At 49.4% G+C, this 19314-nt stretch overlaps 1 protein-coding gene across 2 annotated transcripts; it reads left to right on the top strand.

Annotated features, from left to right (window-relative positions):
* Nucleotides 1–459: 459 nt before the first annotated feature.
* LOC130116010 (P2Y purinoceptor 13-like) lies at nucleotides 460–17854 on the top strand. Of its 2 annotated transcripts, none has more exons than XM_056283915.1 (5): nucleotides 460–573; nucleotides 12184–12238; nucleotides 14044–14268; nucleotides 14552–14941; nucleotides 16243–17854. In XM_056283915.1, the coding sequence occupies exons 3-5, from the start codon at nucleotides 14086–14088 to the stop codon at nucleotides 16711–16713; spliced, it is 1044 nt and encodes a 347-aa protein (XP_056139890.1). In that variant the 5' UTR covers nucleotides 460–573; nucleotides 12184–12238; nucleotides 14044–14085; the 3' UTR covers nucleotides 16714–17854. The 2 variants fall into 2 exon arrangements, with proteins under 2 accessions (XP_056139890.1, XP_056139889.1); XM_056283914.1 differs by lacking the exon at nucleotides 460–573 and adding an exon at nucleotides 11866–11920.
* The last annotated feature ends 1460 nt before the right edge of the window (nucleotides 17855–19314 follow it).

The raw sequence follows: 19314 nt of genomic DNA, 5'->3' as shown, positions 1-19314 counted from the left end.
AGTTTGACCACAGGTGTGCAGTATAAAGTGGTGTACAATATGTAGTTTGACCACAGGGGGCAGTATAAAGTGGTGTACAATATGTAGTTTGACCACAGGGGGCAGTATAAAGTGGTGTACAATATGTAGTTTGACCACAGGGGGCAGTATAAAGTGGTGTACAATATATAGTTTGACCACAGGGGGCAGTATAGAGTGTTGTACAATATGCTCTGAACAGAGGCATCTTCACACTAACTGAACACATGCCAAACTTGTGTGACAGGGTGTTTGCTTGTGCATACATCATGCGGCACTGTCTATAAATATCATCCTCGTCCGTCATTTGTTCAGTAATATAGTGCCCAAGATATTTCACCTTATGACACACCACAAGATTATTATGAGTCAATTTAAAACCAGGACATGTTAGATGATTGGCCTCTTTGGTTCTGCAGGTCATGACAACACGCGTTGTATCTGATATGATGCTGCACAGCAGACACACAACATATATCAAGGAGGTGCTGGAGACCAGTGCTACAGGGACTAAGGAGGACAAGGTCATCTGCATACATAATATGGTTCACCAAGGTATTACCCATCATGCACCAGTGTTACAGGCTTTTAGCTGCTTGGACAAATCATCAATATATAAATTGTGGAGAACTGGAGACAGAATTCCCCCTTGTCTGACACCACTGCTGACCCCAAATGGGGCTGAAACACTGTTACCCCATTCCACTTGCATAGTGTGGTGGGCAGACCAATAAGCCAGGACTCTCACGGTGTATTTAGGCTCCCCTCCTTGACTCAATTTAACAACCAACTTTCTGTGATTAACACGATCAAAGGCTTCAGAAGCATCGATAAAGCACACAAGAAGCGATGAGTTTTGGCCTCCGTATTTGTTGATAATTCACTTTAAGACATATGTACATAAGTCAGTGGCGTGGCATGTCTAGCTTTAAAACCAAACTGGTTACCCGTGGTGGAGGCGATAAGCTCATGCCCTCTATCCAGCAGGATTCCTTCTAGGACTTTTGACAGTATGCTGGCCAGAGCTATAGGCCCGTAGTTCTCTGGGCTGCGTACTGTACCAGCTTTGCCCTTAATGACTGACACTAACAGTAGAACGAATCCATATGAGGCACGAGTCTAATGACATTAAAACAAATGTGAACGTGGTATAAATCTGCACGGAGCACCTCATATGAAGCGCTGTTACAGGCGATTAGACGGCGTAAACCCTTGTCGCAGGCGCCACTTTTTTGCTGTGACTGCGTATGCCCCAAATTTGGATGATGTGGGTTTTGCAGACACACTGCTGAGTAGCCTGTTTGAACTACTGAGTTTCCCCCGTTTGAACCCTCGTCTCGTCGTTTTCGGAGGTGACCTACATTGTGTCATGGAGCCACAGTCAGACCGTCCCAACCCCCGAGACAACATGGGTGTCGAGCTCCTTTTCAGATGTTGTGCTACAGAACGGCTGCGCCAACCCATGGAGATTCTGTAACTCACGTGAGGAAGACTTCTCCTTTTTCGCTCAAGTGCATCGCTCCTACTCCCATATTGACTGCTTTTTTTTCTTTTTTTTGTTGTTGATGGCCGTCTCCTTCCTGGTGTGACCGCCACAGAATATCCAGCAAGTCATAAGCGAGCATGCCGCTCTGGCTCTCGACATATCCTTGTTCTCTCGTTGCAAAACTCGCTTCTCTTCTCCTTTCAGATGAAGCCTTTTGTGGTGGTGTTTCTCCCTCTCTTGACACCATCAGCAAAACTGATTCCACTTTGCACTCTGACATGGGGGTCACTGAAAGCCTTCCTCCGACGTCACGTTATTTTTACAATGCCAACCTAACCAAGCGGCACATGGCTGAAAAAAGCAGACTCACTGACTCCATCCTTATTGTAGACCGCCAGTACACCTCGGATCCTAGCCCTAAGCTGGATAAGGGATGCAAGACCCTGCAAGTTGAATCTGATTTGCTCTCAACTAAGCAAGCAGAACGTGTGCTTCTCCAGCCTCGCGGGAGCGATCGTGAATGTGGATGATGAGGCAGGCCGTCTGCTTGCGAAGCGGTTGAAGCTTCGCGCCGCTTCGTGTCCAGTTCCTCAAATTAGAGGCTCCTCTGCTGACCCGCTGTCTGAGCCCGCTGATGTCAATGCAGCGTTTAAATCTTTCTGCTCTACTCTTTACAGGTCAGATTTCCCTAACGACACCACTACAATGGACCGATTTTTTGACGGTTTGTCAACACCCACTATCGACCCTGCAGCTGCGGGCGATTTGGATGAAGCGATAAGAGCAATTAACTTGATGCGGAGTAATGAACCTTTCTCCCAGTATACCCAGCATCTCTCCTCCACACTCCGTACAGGCCGCAGCTGGCGGAAAGGTTAGCACGTTTTGCTGGCCAGAATAAAAGGGTGACAATGAGGCGCTGTCCCTGTCCTTTTTCAAATTGGTGAGTGCTGCCCTACATCCTCGGCTGTGGTTTTTGATTAAATAAGGCGGCTTTCTCCTTCTGTCACGTACTTCTCTGCCACTCCCATCTTCCTCGTACAATACCACCCCTCCTCTCTCGGCCAGGGGCGCCGACAGGGGGGGACAAAGGGGACAGTTATCCCCGGGCCTCAGATCAGGGGGGGGGCATCAAACTGACCCCTAACCTTAAAATAATCTGCTGGAATATTTTGTCAAAAATACATTTCCGTGAAGATTTAACAAAGTATTTCTCAGTAACAAAAAAGCTTATTATTCTATTGTTGCTTATTTTCCTTGACATAGAGGTCAGAACAGATTCACGTCCCCGTCCCCCCCCCCCACGTCATGGTTTGGTCCGACTGTCAACAACGTAATCGCCACTCACTGCCTCATGCTCATTTTCCAAAATGGCTAATACTAGGCAACAACCACCAGGGGGCAAAAAGAGAAAAGGAAAACAACAAAGGAAAAATGATGGGAAAGAGTTGAGGGGCTCTGTGGCCGCGTATCTGAAAAAAGCTCAAGAGAAAAGTGAGTTTTATCGAGGCAGGCTAACGTTACATCTGGCAAACAGCAGAGCTAACGTTAGCTAATTTTAGCTAACGTTAGCTCACTGGTTGTTAGCTAGCTAGCTACGTTACCGACGGGCAACGGCTAGCTAGGCTACTTCATTGATAGACATGGTTTTGAATTTTAACACCCAGTTAGCGTAGTAGAGCCGTACAACCGTTTAACACAATGCTTCTTTGACCTCATCAAGGACTTTGCAACCCGGAAAGTGCGGCGCTTTTCATTTGTTTAAATATTGGAACTGAGGGGTTTTTAGGCCTATTGACAAAACATTTACAATGATATGCATTTAGAGAAGGACATGAGTACCTGATGAATTGTAAAACAGCGCCTTTCTTCACCAATGTAAACTGCCAAGATTTATTAAAGCCTTTTTAATTTTACTCCTGCCTCCGTCCTCCGAGTCGCCTGGATCCCCGATATAGCCTACATGATTCATCCGCGAATACTGAGACGATGATAAATATCTGCGAATAGCCTACTGTTCTTTAGGCAAGTTATAGCCCACATGGTGTCTTTGTGAATGCTGTGATCCTACCTTGAGACAAGTGATATGTAGCCTACATGAGATGATTTATAGTGCACGGGGGGCCTCGCGAGATCATCTCGTCCCGGGCCTCGGCTAGGCTGACGGCGCCCCTGCTCTCGGCACCCTGTCGTATGCTTTCTCTAAATCCACAAAGACACAATGTGCCTCCTTCTGGCCTTCTCTATACTTCTGCATCAACATTCTCAAAGCAAACATCACATCTGTGGTGCTCTTTCCTGGCATGAACCCATACTGCTGCTGCTGATCACCACCTCTCCTCCTCTTAACCCAGCTTCTATTACTCCTTCCCATATCTTCATGCTGTGGCTGATCACCACCTCTCCTCCTCTTAACCTAGCTTCTATTACTCCTTCCCCATATCTTCATGCTGTGGCTGATCAACTTCATACCTCTGTAGCTGCAGCAGTTCTGCACATCGCCCTTGTTCTTGAAAATGGGTACCAGTATGCTTCTTCTGCACTCCTCAGGCCTCCTCTCACTTTCCAAGACTGCCATCTCTCCTAACCACCTCCACGCCTCCACAGGTATCTTACTCTCCTTACTAGTATAATGTCCTGAACATTACTTTTAATCCCCCAAGTATGTTTTTAACTATTCTTATTTTATTTCATTTGTTTGTTTATTCATTTATTTCATCCTTCTTTTTTTTAGTCCTTGTCCTTTTGTTTGCTTACTTACCGCTAGTCTGTTTTCCCCACAATGGCTTTCTTTGCACGTTTATTACGTCCTGTAAAGAGCCGTGTCGTGTCTACGTGTGCTAAACGTTGACGTGTCCTACACGAATGCAACTTAAGAAGCAGCCCGTGCATGTGATTGGGTTTATCTCTTTATTTTTCATATCTCTATCTGTCATTTTTATATTAATTCTACTGCACCTTAACAATAGCCATTTGATCCTATGTGTGTCCCCTATAAGCTATTTGTATTTGGTTGGGATTATTGTTAACATTATTTTTCAATGTAGACCCGAGGACTGTTTGGGGCTGGCGGGAGGGGATGTTTTTTTATGCTTCGAGGGGGAGGGAGGGAGTAGGGAAAGGGTGAGGGGGATTGCCGTTTACATTTATGCATTTAGCAGAGGCGTGTATCCAAAGCAATGTGCAAATGTGGTAGATGCAATCAAGCGCACAACTTATCTATTCAATCATTTGTTTATCCAGGTCGAGGATCGTTTCAGCTCAAAAGACGGCGGTTTTTTATCGGGCTAGAATAAGAGACGTTGTTTTTGTTTGTTATCTGGTCTTTATTTAGAGGCAGTCTCATTGCACTCACTGCAAAGCGCTGTCAAATGTGAGGGCGTGGTTAAACACACCCGCCTCCGGCCTGTTCAAGAAACACACTATAGGAGGCGAATACTTCTGGTAGATTATGTGAAAGCTTACAATAATCACCACAGCCTCCAGTCGTCATCAGTGGCAGTGGGATTTTACTTGCTTTTGTGAATGTGATACCTTGACTGGTGTAGTGTTGTGAGATAGTATCATGACCCCTGCTAGGGGCTGTGTGTATACGTGCTGGTTGTGGTGGGCCTATTTGGGACAAAGTCCAGGGCTGTTTTTTAGTCTCAGTCCGTCCCAGCTCAACCCCCCCCCACCTCCCACCCCTCCACCCCACACACACACACACACACATGTCCTGCCCCCCAGCTGTACAGCAGTATAAAGGCTGGGGCTTTCTCAAGTCAAGTCAGTTTTATTTGTATAGCCCAGTATCAGAAATTACAAATGTGCCTCAGTGGGCTTTACAGCAACACAACATCCTGTCCTGAGACCCTCGCATCGGACAAGAAACAATTCCCTTAAAAAAAAAAAACCAACCCCTTAACAGGGAGAAAAAAATAGGAGAAAACCTCAGGGAGCGCAACAGAGGAGGCTCTCGCTCCCAAGATAGACAGATGTGTAATGGATGTTGTGTGTACAGAATAAAACACAATTTACAGAATGCAGCATTGAAAGAGCATAACAGAATTATAATAGAATTGTAAGATATATAAAGGATATTATGAGGAGGAAGCCAAGCAGCCTAGGACCTGAGCCACGTGACCACCGTCACCATGTAGACCTGGCAGGAGGACAGACTACACATGCACACGGGGGAGACTCACATCACACCATTCACATACACGAGAGGAGAGAAAGGAGAAGACATCATTCAGAGAGAGAAAAGACGGTCGTCGGCGTATATTTTGGACTTCCCCTTTCGCTCTGCATCAGTGTCCCGTGCCTCCAGCTCACTCCTAGGTGTACTGATGTCCGGCAGCTTTCCTCGCAGCTTTCTGCTGAACAAGAGTTCGGCTGGGCTCTTGCCCGTGGTGGAGTGGTCTATGGATCTGTGGATGGTGACGTACCTCCGGAGCTCCTTCTCCCAGTCCAGTCCACAGTCGCATCTGATAGAGACAGGTAGACCGTGGCGACTGAATATGTTCTCTAGACCAGGGGTGTCAAACTCCAGGCCTTGAGGGCCGCAGTGTCCGCAGGTATTTGTTGCAACCATGCACTACACCACCTGATTAAACAAGTTCCTTTCGCTCCTTGATCCAGGAGGTGAGCTAATTAGTTAAATCAGGTGGTGTAGTGCACGGTTGCAATAAATACCTGCAGACACTGCGGCCCTCGAGGCCTGGAGTTTGACACCCCTGCTCTAGACGGTCTATCACTTTGTCTGTCGTGGTGGATCGCATGATCTCGTACTCATAATATCTGCTGTAGTAGTCTACAACGACTAAGATAGAAGGTCCTGTTGGTAACGGACCTAACAAATCCGTGGCAATATCCTGCCATGGTCCATCAGGGAGAGCTGTGGGCCGCAATGGCTCTGGCATGTCGGGCCGCGCCACTAGTTGGCACCCGTGACATGACTTAACATATTTCTCTGTTGCCCCGTACATCCCTGGCCATCACACCTTTCCCCTGAGATGCTGTTTTGTCCCTACAAGACCTAAATGTCCTTCATGAGCTAACGCTAGAGCTCTGTTCTGTAGGCTCTGCGGTAGAACAATTCTCGTTCCTCTTAACACTAACTGTCCTATGGTGCATAGTTCCTTTGCGATAGGCGCATAGGCTGAACACTTCTCAAACCGGCCACTCTGTCGCTTTCCTCACCTCATTCAGTTCTTCATCCTCTGCAGAGGCTCTCTCCACCTCTTTTGTAGTCAGCGCCCTGGGCGTCGCTTGCACTGCCACAAACCGCACGTATTCTTCAGCTCCATGTGCGTGTGTCGTCTTCTTTGCGGTGTCCCGCAGGAGACGAGACAGAGGATCAGCAATGTTGTACTTTCCAGATATGTGTATCACTTGAAAGTCATAAGGTTGGAGACGGAGCGCCCAACGCTCGATCCGGGCGCACGGTTTTGATCTGGGGCTGTAGATCACCTCCGGAGCCTTATGATCCGTTATCAGGTCGAACCTCTTGCCGTATATGTATGGGTGCAGGTGTTCACATGCCCGAACCAGTGCCAGGGCCTCGCGCTCCGTTTGAGAATATCTCCTCTCACAGTCTGTCAGGCTCCTGCTCACATAACATATAGGCACCATAACTCCCTGCTGTTCCTGTACCAGAACTGCTCCTATGCCTACCGGCCCTGCATCAGCTATCACTTTTGTGGGGGCATCTTTATCAAAGTATGCCAGTGTGCCCGCCTCAGCTAACTTACTTTCAGTGTCTCAAATGCCTGTTTCTGCTCTGGGCCAAGGACAAATGGCACATCCTTTTTGGTCAGTCTCCGCAGTGGCTCCGAGATGGCGGCGAACTGGGGTATGACTCTACTACTGTACCCAGCCAAACCCAGGAAACTGCGGACCTCTGATCCGTTCTCCAGCTCACGTGCCTCGGCCAGTGCTCTCACTCTCTCGCTTGTGGGCTCTATCCCCTTCTCTGATAGTAACATGCCCATGAACACTAGTTTGTCCATCTCAAACTGACACTTCTCACCATTTAAGGTCAAGCCGCATCTCTCAAGTCTCTCCAGTACGGCGTGTAGTCACTGGTCATGTGTCTCACGATCCGGTGCGTGGACGATGATGTCATCGGATATGTTTGCAACTCCTTCAATGCCAGCCAGTGCCGTTGCCACTTCATGTTGGTTCTGCTCACTCGCAGGCGAGACTCCAAATATGAGCCTTCTGTAGCGGTACGTTCCACTGTGCACGGCGAATGTTGGTATGGCTCTTGACTCTGGTGTGAGCTCCATTTGATGGTAGCCTCATTTTAGATCGAGTTTACTAAACACAACGGAACCATTCATGTCATGTAACAGTTCATCTACTGTCGGGATTGGATGTCTTCCCCGGATGATAGCCCTGTTTGCCATTCTCATATCTGGGCATAGTCTGATGTCAGTATCTTTTGCTTTGGGAACTACTACGACTGGGTTTACCCACGGTGTTGGGCCCTCAACCTTTTCGATAATGTCCATGCTTAGCAGCTCCTCTATCTTCTTGTCGACTGCCTCCCTCAGATGGAACGGTACTTGTCTCAGTGGTTGTGCTACGGGTTCCACGTCGTTGTCGGTGTGCAGACTGATCTGTTTGGTAGTGAGCTTACCAACCCCTGTGAAGAGCTTTGGGTACTTCCTCTTTACCTCTGCCCTGATATCAGTCACCGCTGCTACATCTACACCCACTTTTAGCACACCTAGCTCCATAGCTGTCTCTCTCCCCAGTAGTGGTATTCCCTGACCCGCTACTACTGTGAACTCTGCTTGGGTTTCCCTTTTCCCTATCGTCACCTCACATGTGAACACTCCCTTCACTGGCAGTGGTTCCTTTGACGAGTATGTATACAGCTTTTTGTCTGAAGTGGAGGACTGACACTTAATTTTTTCTCTTTTTAGTCCTTCCCATGTGTTTTCATCTACTATATTGGTCGTAGCCCCTGAGTCAATTAACATTATTAGGTCTACACCACCCACATTAAATGTTAATCTATCAATGTTGCTACTGTCACGTACTACAAATGCATAATCTTTATCCTGTTGCTCTCCCTTTTCTGAGTCTACGTATTTCACTGACTGTTTGCCACCTTTAGATTTGCACATTTTCGCTTAGTGGTCTTTACCACCGCACTTCCTGCAGGTTTGCCCGCGTGCTGGACACGTTTCCTCTTCTGCAAAGTGGTCTCCGTGCCCATAACGATAGCACACTTTCTCTTTCCCTTTTCCTTCCCCTTCACGTTTTCGGCTCTTCTTGGCCCATTTCCCTTTGGATACCTGGTTCACAGTCTCGGTTGCCTTTGCGTCCATGTTACTCACTCTCATTGCTGCCATCTGTTGTTCTACTCTTTCACACTGCGCAGGAATCTCTAGCGCTCTCGCTAGAGTCAGTCCCGAACCCTCCTCAAGCAGCTTTCTCTGCACATATTCTGACGTGCATTTACTCAGCACCGCATCCCTGAGCTGGTTCGACATATCCGCCCCAAAACCACAGTCTTTAGCTGTCTGGCGCAAATGTGTTACGAACTGTTGTACAGTCTCGCCATTGTTCTGTGACGATTGGTAGAAAGTCTGGCGCGCGAACGCGGTATTCACCTGAGGCAGGAAATAGTTGCTCAGTGCCTCCACTGCTTTGGCATAATCTTCAGGACCTCGCGTGTCATCAAGGGTAGAGAAAACATCCTGCACATCTGTCCCTGCCTGATGTACTTGCGCTGACATTGTCCGTCATTATCAGACCTTTACCATCTGCGAACAACTTCAAAGCCGTTAGCCATCTACTCCAACGAGGACCTAGCATAGCAGGCTCGCTGTAGCGATCAAACTTTGGCACGTTGGTGTTCTCCATCTCGCGGACGAACCAAACTCACTTTCCAGATTTAACTATTCGAATTTAGTATCCTCGTCGCCCCTGTTACACTTCTAACTTGCATATGATGCCAAGTAGAGCTGAATTAAGTCGTACGCACACCGAGAGCCACGTTCCACATCGCTTCACCTTACTCCATATTTCTTCTTCATCGACATTCCGCATCGAAGCGCGACGTAATGACGTAATCAATACACGACAGCGCGCCAGTTGCCGTGACACAGGCCCGGATCTGGCCCACTTTCGTTTCGCTGCCTGGGTGGGTGGCTCGTTGTGCGGGCTGTGAATGGTGAGCAGCTAGCGGACGGCTGCTTTTTGGTCAATTTAGCTACCGTGTCAAAGCGAGATAATATCAATAGAGCGAGAGAGATACGTTGCTTTCGCAGCAGATAAAACACGAGTATTTCAATAAACGCTCGTGCCAAGATAAGTAAAGAGCTCCCAATTTTGATTCTTCGCCATTTACCTTCCAGTGACCTGCGACCTGCTTAAGACCACGTGTCGCGTCATTAAACCAGCATGTAGGCCTCTTTAGTCACCTAGCTCGGTGCTGGAAAGTTGTTGGCGATGACAGTATGGCGTCAAAATGGAGCTGAAATCATGTGGTCAGATCATGGCTTAACACAGCAGGTGTAACAATAGCCGCTGGAAAGCCACAGCCGGTCTCCATCCGCTTCCCGGTAGTTTGGGTGTCTCCGTGGGGTGGTGCGTGACGCCGTGCCGGAAGGCCGGCCGGAGACGGGGGACCGGGTACAGCGGGTGTGTGGCGGCGAACCGGCAAAGCGCCGGGCCCATCTCGAAGATCTCCCCAGCTACTCCTGCCCCATACTCCTCTCTTGCACCCCCCCCCCCAATGCCTTGACCACTTTTGAGCAGATTTTATCCATCCATCCTTCCCTGGTGAAATGCTTCCATCGTAGAAATGCTCTGTTTCTTTCATTGTTTTGTTTTTATTTGTTTCCCTCCTGATCGTCTCACGGACAGAAACCGAGACAGAGCAGGCAGACAGACGTACGAAAGCTGAAGGATTTCACTACCGGCCTCTATACGTCGACAGAACGGCAAAACCCAGAAAGCTACACAAGTGTGTCGTTGCATCAGAGTTTCCAAATCAGTCTGTTAATGAAGCACAAGGAGAGATAAATGCAGATGTTCAACAACAACAAAAATAACAATAATAATAATAATGTTGTGTTTACTGAGTTTCAAGTCGCACACTCGAGTCACACGTGAAACGGTCCCTCTTTCAAAGCTTGTGTGTGTTTTTTCCATTTCCTTCTCAGACATGTACAGTAAAACATCACTTCGCCCGAGCTACGTGGCCCTCCCTAACCCAGCAGCAGGACGCCGTGACTCGTATTCGTGCCTTTATGTCGAGCAGGCTGAACCGCCGCGGCGCTCCTGCGGCGGGTCCTGCAGCCGTGGCTTCGCTCGCTGCAGGTTTGGTGTTGCTCCCTGGCGGGGGAGCCGGAAAACGGGTTCAAACTGCACATTAAGAAGCACGTTTGCTCACGGTGATGTGGCTCGAATCGCAGCCTTTGTGGTGAACGGTGACAATTAGGAGGCCTTTCGACGTTCACAGCAAACTGTTGATTAAAAGCCAGTTATAATTATGAGAAAAAAACATTTTTCTAAAGTAGGGTAAAGGTTTTATTTTTGTCACGGGGCAGTTTACCGTTGGAGAGGCCGACTGCTGCCGTGAGTATCACTTCTCCGCCGATCGTCTCCCATCGATCAGCGTTCATGGTTCAAATGCAGCAAAAGACAAACAGGAAATTAGACCGTTTCGCTCTCGGGAACATGCCGGGGCTGCCACGGCGGGTCAAAAGGGAATAAAAGCCTACGGAGGCCAACTCTCAATAGATCTGAGTTGAGGAGGCTGAAAAAACTCTTGTGCTTAGATTAGGCTTTACATTTTGCAGATGAAGAGTACGCAAGTCCTCTGTAAACCCACTCACACACATAAATATATAGACACACACACACACACACACACACACACACACAGCTGTGTATATAGGGAACAAGTTGTGCAAGTTTACACTGGGTAAACTGCATTTCCTGTCCTATATTTTTGCGGTGAGGCAAGCATGCTATGTTGGGTAAATGTGGGTTTCACGAGAAAGCAGCCCAGCCAAACAAGCTGAAAACCCTCCAGCACAGCTGCAGCTGCTAGGTTTCGTCTTGCCGGTCTGCCGCTAGCCTACGCCGCGGCTTAGCGGAGGTGGGGTATTCGGGGCGAGGGAGGAGCAGCGTGCCGCAGGAGGTCCGAGCAGATCGGTGTCGGAAGAGAAGAGGGTCCGTGTCTTCGGTGTCCGCCTGTCAATAGCCCCGTGACACCGATGCGAGCGAGCGGAGGCGGGGGTGGCGGGGTGGGGTGGGGGGACTGGACTGGCATGGAGCAGAGCAAAGCTCTCAGCGGACAATTGGAGCAGGAAGTTGGGGAGGAAAGAGCCTTTCACCGCAGAGGAAGACTGGCAAACTCCTTGGGATTGTGACAAGACGGCCACACACAAGCTCCGGAGACCAACCATTGTAAGGACATCAAATACAAACACACACACACACACACACACATAAAGAAGAACACACACACACACACACACATAGAGTGATCCCCCCCAGACGGAACTATGTGTCGTGGCTGAGAAACCAGAACGTGGAAATTGCGGTTGATGCAAGACTGGAAAAGCTTGGGATCTACAAATTCCTATTGTGCAGAAAAGAAAAAAGGCTGAATTGTATTTTTCACTTCTTCATATTTCAGATATATTGTTCTGTGTGCTTTCTCTCTCTAGCCCAGTGGGGAGTTCGCATGTGCCGAGAGCAAAGACCGCGAGGACACTTTTACAGGTAAAACGAACCCCTTGGGGTGGATTTGCTGTACGAGACTCCCCGAGTCTCCTTGACTTGACTCTCTTCTTTCTCTTATCACACTACTTCTTTTCTTTTTTTCCCCGTTTCGTCCGTTTTTATTCCGCTGCCTCTCCTGCCTGTGCGTATCTCCCAGCACTTCGGTCGCTGTGGGTCATTTATTCTCCGATGTGCCTGATGAACGGATTCAGCTTGATCAGATAGTCTGCCCTGCCAGCCAAGGCCTCGTTTAGCAAACCGCTCTGTAACAGTCCTAGTTAACACCAGTCTTCATCGGTTAACACCAGTCTTCATCGGTTAACACCAGTCTTCATCGGTTAACACCAGTCTTCATCGGTTAACACCAGTCTTCATCGGTTAACACCAGTCTTCATCGGTTAACACCAGTCTTCATCGGTTAACACCAGTCTTCATCAGTTAACACCAGTCTTCATCGGTTAACACCAGTCTTCACCGGTTAACACCAGTCTTCATCGGTTAACACCACTCTTCATCGGTTAACACAAGTCTTCATCGGTTAACACCAGTCTTCATCAGTTAACACCAGTCTTCACCGGTTAACACCAGTCTTCATCAGTTAACACCAGTCTTCATCGGTTAACACCAGTCTTCACCAGTTAACACCAGTCTTCACCGGTTAACACCAGTCTTCATCAGTTAACACCAGTCTTCATCGGTTAACACCAGTCTTCACCGGTTAACACCAGTCTTCATCAGTTAACACCAGTCTTCATCAGTTGACACCAGTCTTCATCAGTTAACACCAGTCTTCATCGGTTAACACCAGTCTTCACCGGTTAACACCACTCTTCACGGGTTAACACCAGTCTTCATCGGTTAACACCAGTCTTCATCGGTTAACACCAGTCTTCATCGGTTAACACCACTCTTCATCGGTTAACACAACTCTTCATCGGTTAACACCAGTTTTCATCGGTTGACACCAGTCTTCACCAGTTAACACCAGTCTTCATCGGTTAACACCAGTCTTCATCGGTTAACACCAGTCTTCATCGGTTAACACCAGTCTTCACCAGTTAACACCAGTCTTCATCAGTTAACACCAGTCTTCACCAGTTAACACAAGTCTTCATCGGTTAACACCAGTCTTCATCGGTTAACACCAGTCTTCATCAGTTAACACCAGTCTTCACCAGTTAACACCACTCTTCATCAGTTAACACCAGTCTTCACGTTCTTAACTCTGGGAATTAACTCTGGGAAGTTTTGCGTCGGTCGCCATAGCAGCAGCTCCGGCCCTGGAAGCCGCTGGGATGCGGTGGCATGTTGGGGCCGGCGACAGCAGAGTGAAGCAGAATGTGCGGTCCGGATGAACAAACAGATGCCTGTCTGTCATCCGTCATAATAGACTGTTATGCAGTTTTCACAATGTGAACAAGTATTCGTTTTAAGTTTACGGCCCCTCCGGGTGGCTGCTCCGCTGTAAAAAATGATCTGCCGGTTTAATTTTTTTAAAAAGTAAGGCAACTTCTTACAAGCCCTTTTCTGAGTAATCCCAATTAGGGTGTGCATATTTTTTTTTTGCAGTGCAAAAACAGAAAAGACAAAATATTCTCTCCCGCTTAATTGTTTCCATGTGGCTGGTCGAGGAACAATAACCCATAATTAGCCAGAAACACGTCACGTGGGTCTGTTTATCTACAAGTGACAAAAGCAAAGAGGCAAGTCGGCGGTCCGCGAGGCTGCGGTCCTGTTAGGTGATCGCGGTGACTCTCTCATCGTGTTTTCTCTCCCTCTCTCTCCCTCTCTGCCTCCCATTTCAGACGCTCTCGTTTCCCCTCCCGAGGCCCAGCAAGGTCACCAAGATGAACGGCACCCTGCCGAATGCCACCGTGAAGTGTGTGCGGGACACCAGTGTGATGGCGGTGGTGTTCCCCTGCCTGTACAGCGTCCTCTTTCTCGTGGCCTTGGTGCTGAACTCCCTGGCTGCGTGGGTCTTCTTCAACATCCCCAGTGCCTCGACGTTTGTGGTGTACCTAAAAAACGTGGTAAGTTGGGTTTTCCTTTAGGCGGCCCACGTGACGCCGAGCTTGCCGTGGGGAAATAAGAAGAGGAAATCCTATGGAGGTATCCTGGCGGGTCAGACAGATAAGGGCGGGGAGACATGACGGTATCCTGAGTTTGAATCTGTGTCAGGACCTTTTCTGTGTGTCCCCCTATCCAGCACACCCTACACTTCCTGTCTTTCTTCATGATCCTAACTCAACAAAAAACTGCCCCCCCCCTTCACAAAATGGAGACTTGAGCAATTACCTAATCCTTCATCCCTAGGTGGTTGCAGACCTGCTGATGACTCTGACCATTCCCGTGAAGGTGCTGAGCGACGCGGGGGTGGGCTCCTGGCGTCTGCGTGCCTTCTACTGCCGATACTCCGCCGTCCTCTTCTACATCACCATGTACATCAGCATCCTCTTGCTGGGCCTCATCAGCCTCGACCGCTATCTCAAAATTGTCCGGCCGTTCGGGAAGTGTGCGCTGCAGCAGGTCAGGGTCGGTCAGATCCTGAGCGCCTCCGTCTGGGTGGTGATGTTGTCTCTGGCGCTGCCCAATGTTATTCTGAGCGACCAGACTCCGCAGCCGTCCGGAGGCAAACTAAGGTGCACCTCGCTGAAGAGCAACGCGGGCCTGCTGTGGCACGAGGGCTTTAACTACTTCTGCCAGGTGAGACAGGCTTACCTCATGTCCGATCAGGTCCGGTCTGAACGGCGCAGTTCTTTATCTAACTCTCCCTCCACTTAGTCGTCCGTGACCCATCAGCTTAGGTGCAGCATGTAAGGGCGATCCGCTACCTTCTGCTACGCGTGGTATTCAGTTGTACTTGTTCTTTTAATTCTATGCCGTCTTTCTTCACGCATCTATTTAAAAGCGCATGCCAAGGTCAAGACTCATTTTAATATGTTCGCTCATCCGTGAAATACGATTAGTCAGTTAGGTTTGAGGTTTTGGGGGTGGGGGGTTTGCACTCTGTACAGATACTCCTCTACTCGTTCGTCCACGTAGGTAGCATTCAGCTCTTTGCAAGCCTCTCTCAAATATTCTCATGCGCCCTTGATCGTCCTTCTTGTAGAATATTGATTCATGACCTTTGTGTTTTTCATGTTTTATGTGTATCTTTAACGGCTCGCACGTGCAGTGAAACCTGAACTTAAAGTTAAATTGCTGATGCAACAAACAGACTTCGTCAGTGGCGGCTGGTGCTAAAAATGTTTGGGGGGGGGCGCAATTTAGCTTGGTGCAGCACACCTGACAGCTGCTTTACTGTCCACATGGTCACAGAGTTACTAAGAAGGACCATGTAGCCTATAGAGTTTATCAGGGCTGGTAGACGGTGGATGATTGACAGTCGAGACCAGGCATCGTGGTGGGTGTGAACATGATTGACAGCCATGAGAATTGTCCAATCACGTTAGAGCATAAAACATTAAAACAATACCAATTCACTGCCAGTAGAAGTGGGAGTGTCTGGGGCAGCACAGAACAGCGCCCCCTGGAAAATCTGAAGAAACCAATCAGACAGCAGCCTCAGGTCACCTGCTCGCCACAAGTTTGAGGGCTTACATAAGGTATGGTTTGGCCGGCGCCCCTCACCCAGGAAGTATATGTATTCAGACAGGAAGTATGTGTATTCAGACAGGAAGTATATGTGTTCAGACAGGAACCAACCAAACACCATTTGAACCAATATGTAATGCTGCTGACAGACTGACAACACTTTTGTTTCATCATTATTTGCATTACACCACTAAATTATACTTAACATGTTGAAGTAGATTTTCATCTCTTGATACTTGAAGGGGGCGGCGCATCAGCGCCCTCTACTGGCCAGCCGCCGCTGACTTTGTATTGCGTAAGCCCCACCTGATGGAACGCTACCTCGGTGGTTTTGTCAGCGCGTCCAACATGTGTTGCGTAACAAGTGAGTGAAGGCGCCGTTGTGTTGTCTTTGGTTTGCCCCTGCGCAGGTGGTGTTCTGGGGCACGCTGGCTCTGATGTTCGTGTGCTACACCTTCATCAGCAGGAAGGTGTACGAGTCATACCGAGCCTCCAAGTCCAGCTCCAACGCGGCGAGCCGCAGGACCAAGGCCAAGGTGTTTGTCGTGGTGGGGGTGTTCTTCGTCTGCTTTGCCCCCTTCCACTTCGCCCGCGTTCCCTACACCCTCACCCAAACCCGGAACACGGCGAACCAGTGCCGGGCGCAGAACGCGCTCTACGTCGCCAAGGAGACCACCCTGTGGCTGTCCGCCACCAACGTGTGCCTGGACCCGCTCATATACGTCTTCCTCTGCAAGGTTTTCAGACGACGACTGACAGCCGCGCTGAGCCGCAAGCCCCTCCCCCGCGGTACCCTGGAGTCCCCCACGGCCACCTCCACTCAGCAGGAGATGTCCCACATGGTCTGCGCCGAGCCGATGCCGCGCAATGGCGCCTGTTAGCGGCCCGCTGGACGAGGGGCGGGGTTTCATACAGCTCTCAGCTTTCAGCGTCTGCACCTGCACCGGGGCGGCCATTTTGCACCTTGTATATAGTGTCCTAGCGAACTCGGGGGGGGGGGCAGTCTGGGAGACCGTCGCCGCAGCCGGGACGCGAACCCGTGTCTCCCGCTCCGCAAGCGACAGCGTTAACCAGTCGACTAAAGGGTCCGACCCGTTAGTCGAGGACCAGCGTGTCTACTTATCCATGCACGTTACAGTATTTTATCTTGATGGAAGATTGTTATTTGTGAACGATTGAAAGCTAACAGGGCGGGGCGTCCGGGTGGCGTGGCGGTCTATTCCGTTGCCTACCAACACGGGGATCGCCGGTTCGAATCCCCGTGTCCCTACAGACACAATTGGCCGTGTCATGCCGGAAGCCGGATGTGGGTGTGTCTCCTGGTCGCTGCACTAGCGCCTCCTGTGGTCGGTGGGGGCGCCTGTTCAGGGGGGGAGGGGGATAGCGTGGTCCTTCCTGGTGAAACTCCTCACTGTCAGGTGAAAAGAAGCGGCTGGTGACTCCACATGTATGGGAGGAGGCGTGTGGTAGTCTGCAGCCCTCCCCGGATCGGCAGGGGGGTGGGGGGGGCAGCGGCAGCAGTATTTCTGAGACAGTATGCGAGGCAGCACTGATGTCTGCCGAGTCATGCAGCGCACTCGCCCCATCCTGCCTGCTATCTCCCCTCGTTTCCTCGGCTCTAATCTTGGCCACCCCGGGCGAGACAGTCGAGTGGAATGGGAAGCAGCTTGGCGGAGCTCGTTCTCTCCTGATTACCGCGGAGGAACAATGCGAGGCAGCACTTCACGATAACGTTCACAGAGAGCACAAGGCCGCCGCAGTGGACCATCTTTATAGCTCCGGTGTTTATATGTTTAGATAGCTAGACGCAGGGTTTCTCAACCCCGTCCTCAAGGACCCCCCTATCCTGCAGGTTTTCATTGTAACCCTGCATAGGTGGCCCTGCTTGTACTTACTCGACCGATCATCTCGCAGCACTTAATTATGCAAGGTGTGCAATATCTGACACAATTCATTGCTGATTGGTTGAACAACTACAAACAGGTACCTATTCAGGGTTGCAAAGAAAATATGCAGGCTAGGGGTTCCTTGAGGACTGGGTTGAGAAACACTGAGCTAGAGTATTACCGTTCATTTTAACCTTGTATATACTGTTGTTACTCGAGACACATGGTTGATATTTTGGAGAAAGCTGCCGTATGATATTTTTAATTAAAACACAATCTTCCATACATTGTAAAGTAAGCAACTGTATTTCCTTAACTTTAGAGGATGCTCATTATGGCTATGTATTAGTGGTAGGCAGTGGCGGCTGGTACTAAAAAAGTTTGGGGGGGGGCAAATGTTCCTTGGTGCAGCACACCTGACAGCTGCTTTAATGTCCACACAGTCCCAGAGTTATTAAGAAGGACCATGTGGCCTATAGGTTTTATCAGGGTTGGTAGACGGTGGATGATTGACAGTCGAGACCAGGCATCGTGGTGGGTGTGAACATGATTGACAGCCACGAGAATTGTCCAGTCACGTTAGATCATAAAACATTAAAACAATACCAATTCACTGCCAGTAAAAGTGGGCGTGTCTGGGGCAGCACAGAACAGCGCCCCCTGGAAAACCTGAAGAAACCAATCAGACAGCAGCCTCAGGTCACCTGCTCGCCACAAGTTTGAGGGCTTACATAAGGTATGGTTTGGCCGGCACCCCTCACCCAGGAAGTATATGTATTCAGACAGGAAGTATATGTATTCAGACAGAAACCAACCAAACACCATTTGAACCAATACTTAATGGCTGTTGACAGGCGCTAACAGACTGAAAACACTTTTATGGAGCAGCCGAAAGTAGCAGTAGTAGATACAACTAAATTATACTTCACATTTTAAAGTAGATTTTCATCTCTTGATGTCTGAAGGGGGCGGCGCCCCAGCGCCCTGTACTAGCCAGCCACTACTGGTGGTAGGCCCCATCTGTTTGATAGTTGAGGCTGAGGTTGAGAGCCCAACACTGAGTGGCAGTTGCAGCCAATGTACACAAGAGTCCTGAATTAGCTTGACCAGCAGATGGCAGCAGATCCTACAGTGCATGAGATGAGAGTACATTAAGCTGTGGGGTCAGTCGTCACACGGATGGTCGTTCATCTCTGAAAATCATTATAGATTCGTGGAACAAATTGAAAACCTTTAGTGCCTGCTGTGGTCAAGGGAGTGAATTTGACGCCTCAATAAAGTGACACCTAGCACCACGATGGTCAAGTCAATCCGAGTTCATTTGTGTAGCCCAAAATGTACGGATCGCAAAGCCCTTAGCTTTACAATCCGTACATCCATCCGTTATCCGAACCGCTTGTCCTGCTCTCAGGGTGGCGGGGATGCTGGAGTCTATCCCAGCAGCCATTGGGCGGCAGGCGGGGAGACACCCTGGACAGGCCGCAGGCCATCACAGGGCCCACACACACACACCTAGGGACAATGTAGTACAGCCGATTCGCCTGGCCTACATGTCTTTGGACTGTGGGAGGAAACCGGAGCCCCCGGAGGAAACCC

The sequence above is a fragment of the Lampris incognitus genome, chromosome 7 (assembly GCF_029633865.1).
Source record: "Lampris incognitus isolate fLamInc1 chromosome 7, fLamInc1.hap2, whole genome shotgun sequence".
NCBI classification, from domain to species: Eukaryota; Metazoa; Chordata; class Actinopteri; order Lampriformes; family Lampridae; genus Lampris; species Lampris incognitus.
Note: the sequence above shows the minus strand (reverse complement) of the source record. Positions and strands in the feature narration are given on the sequence as shown.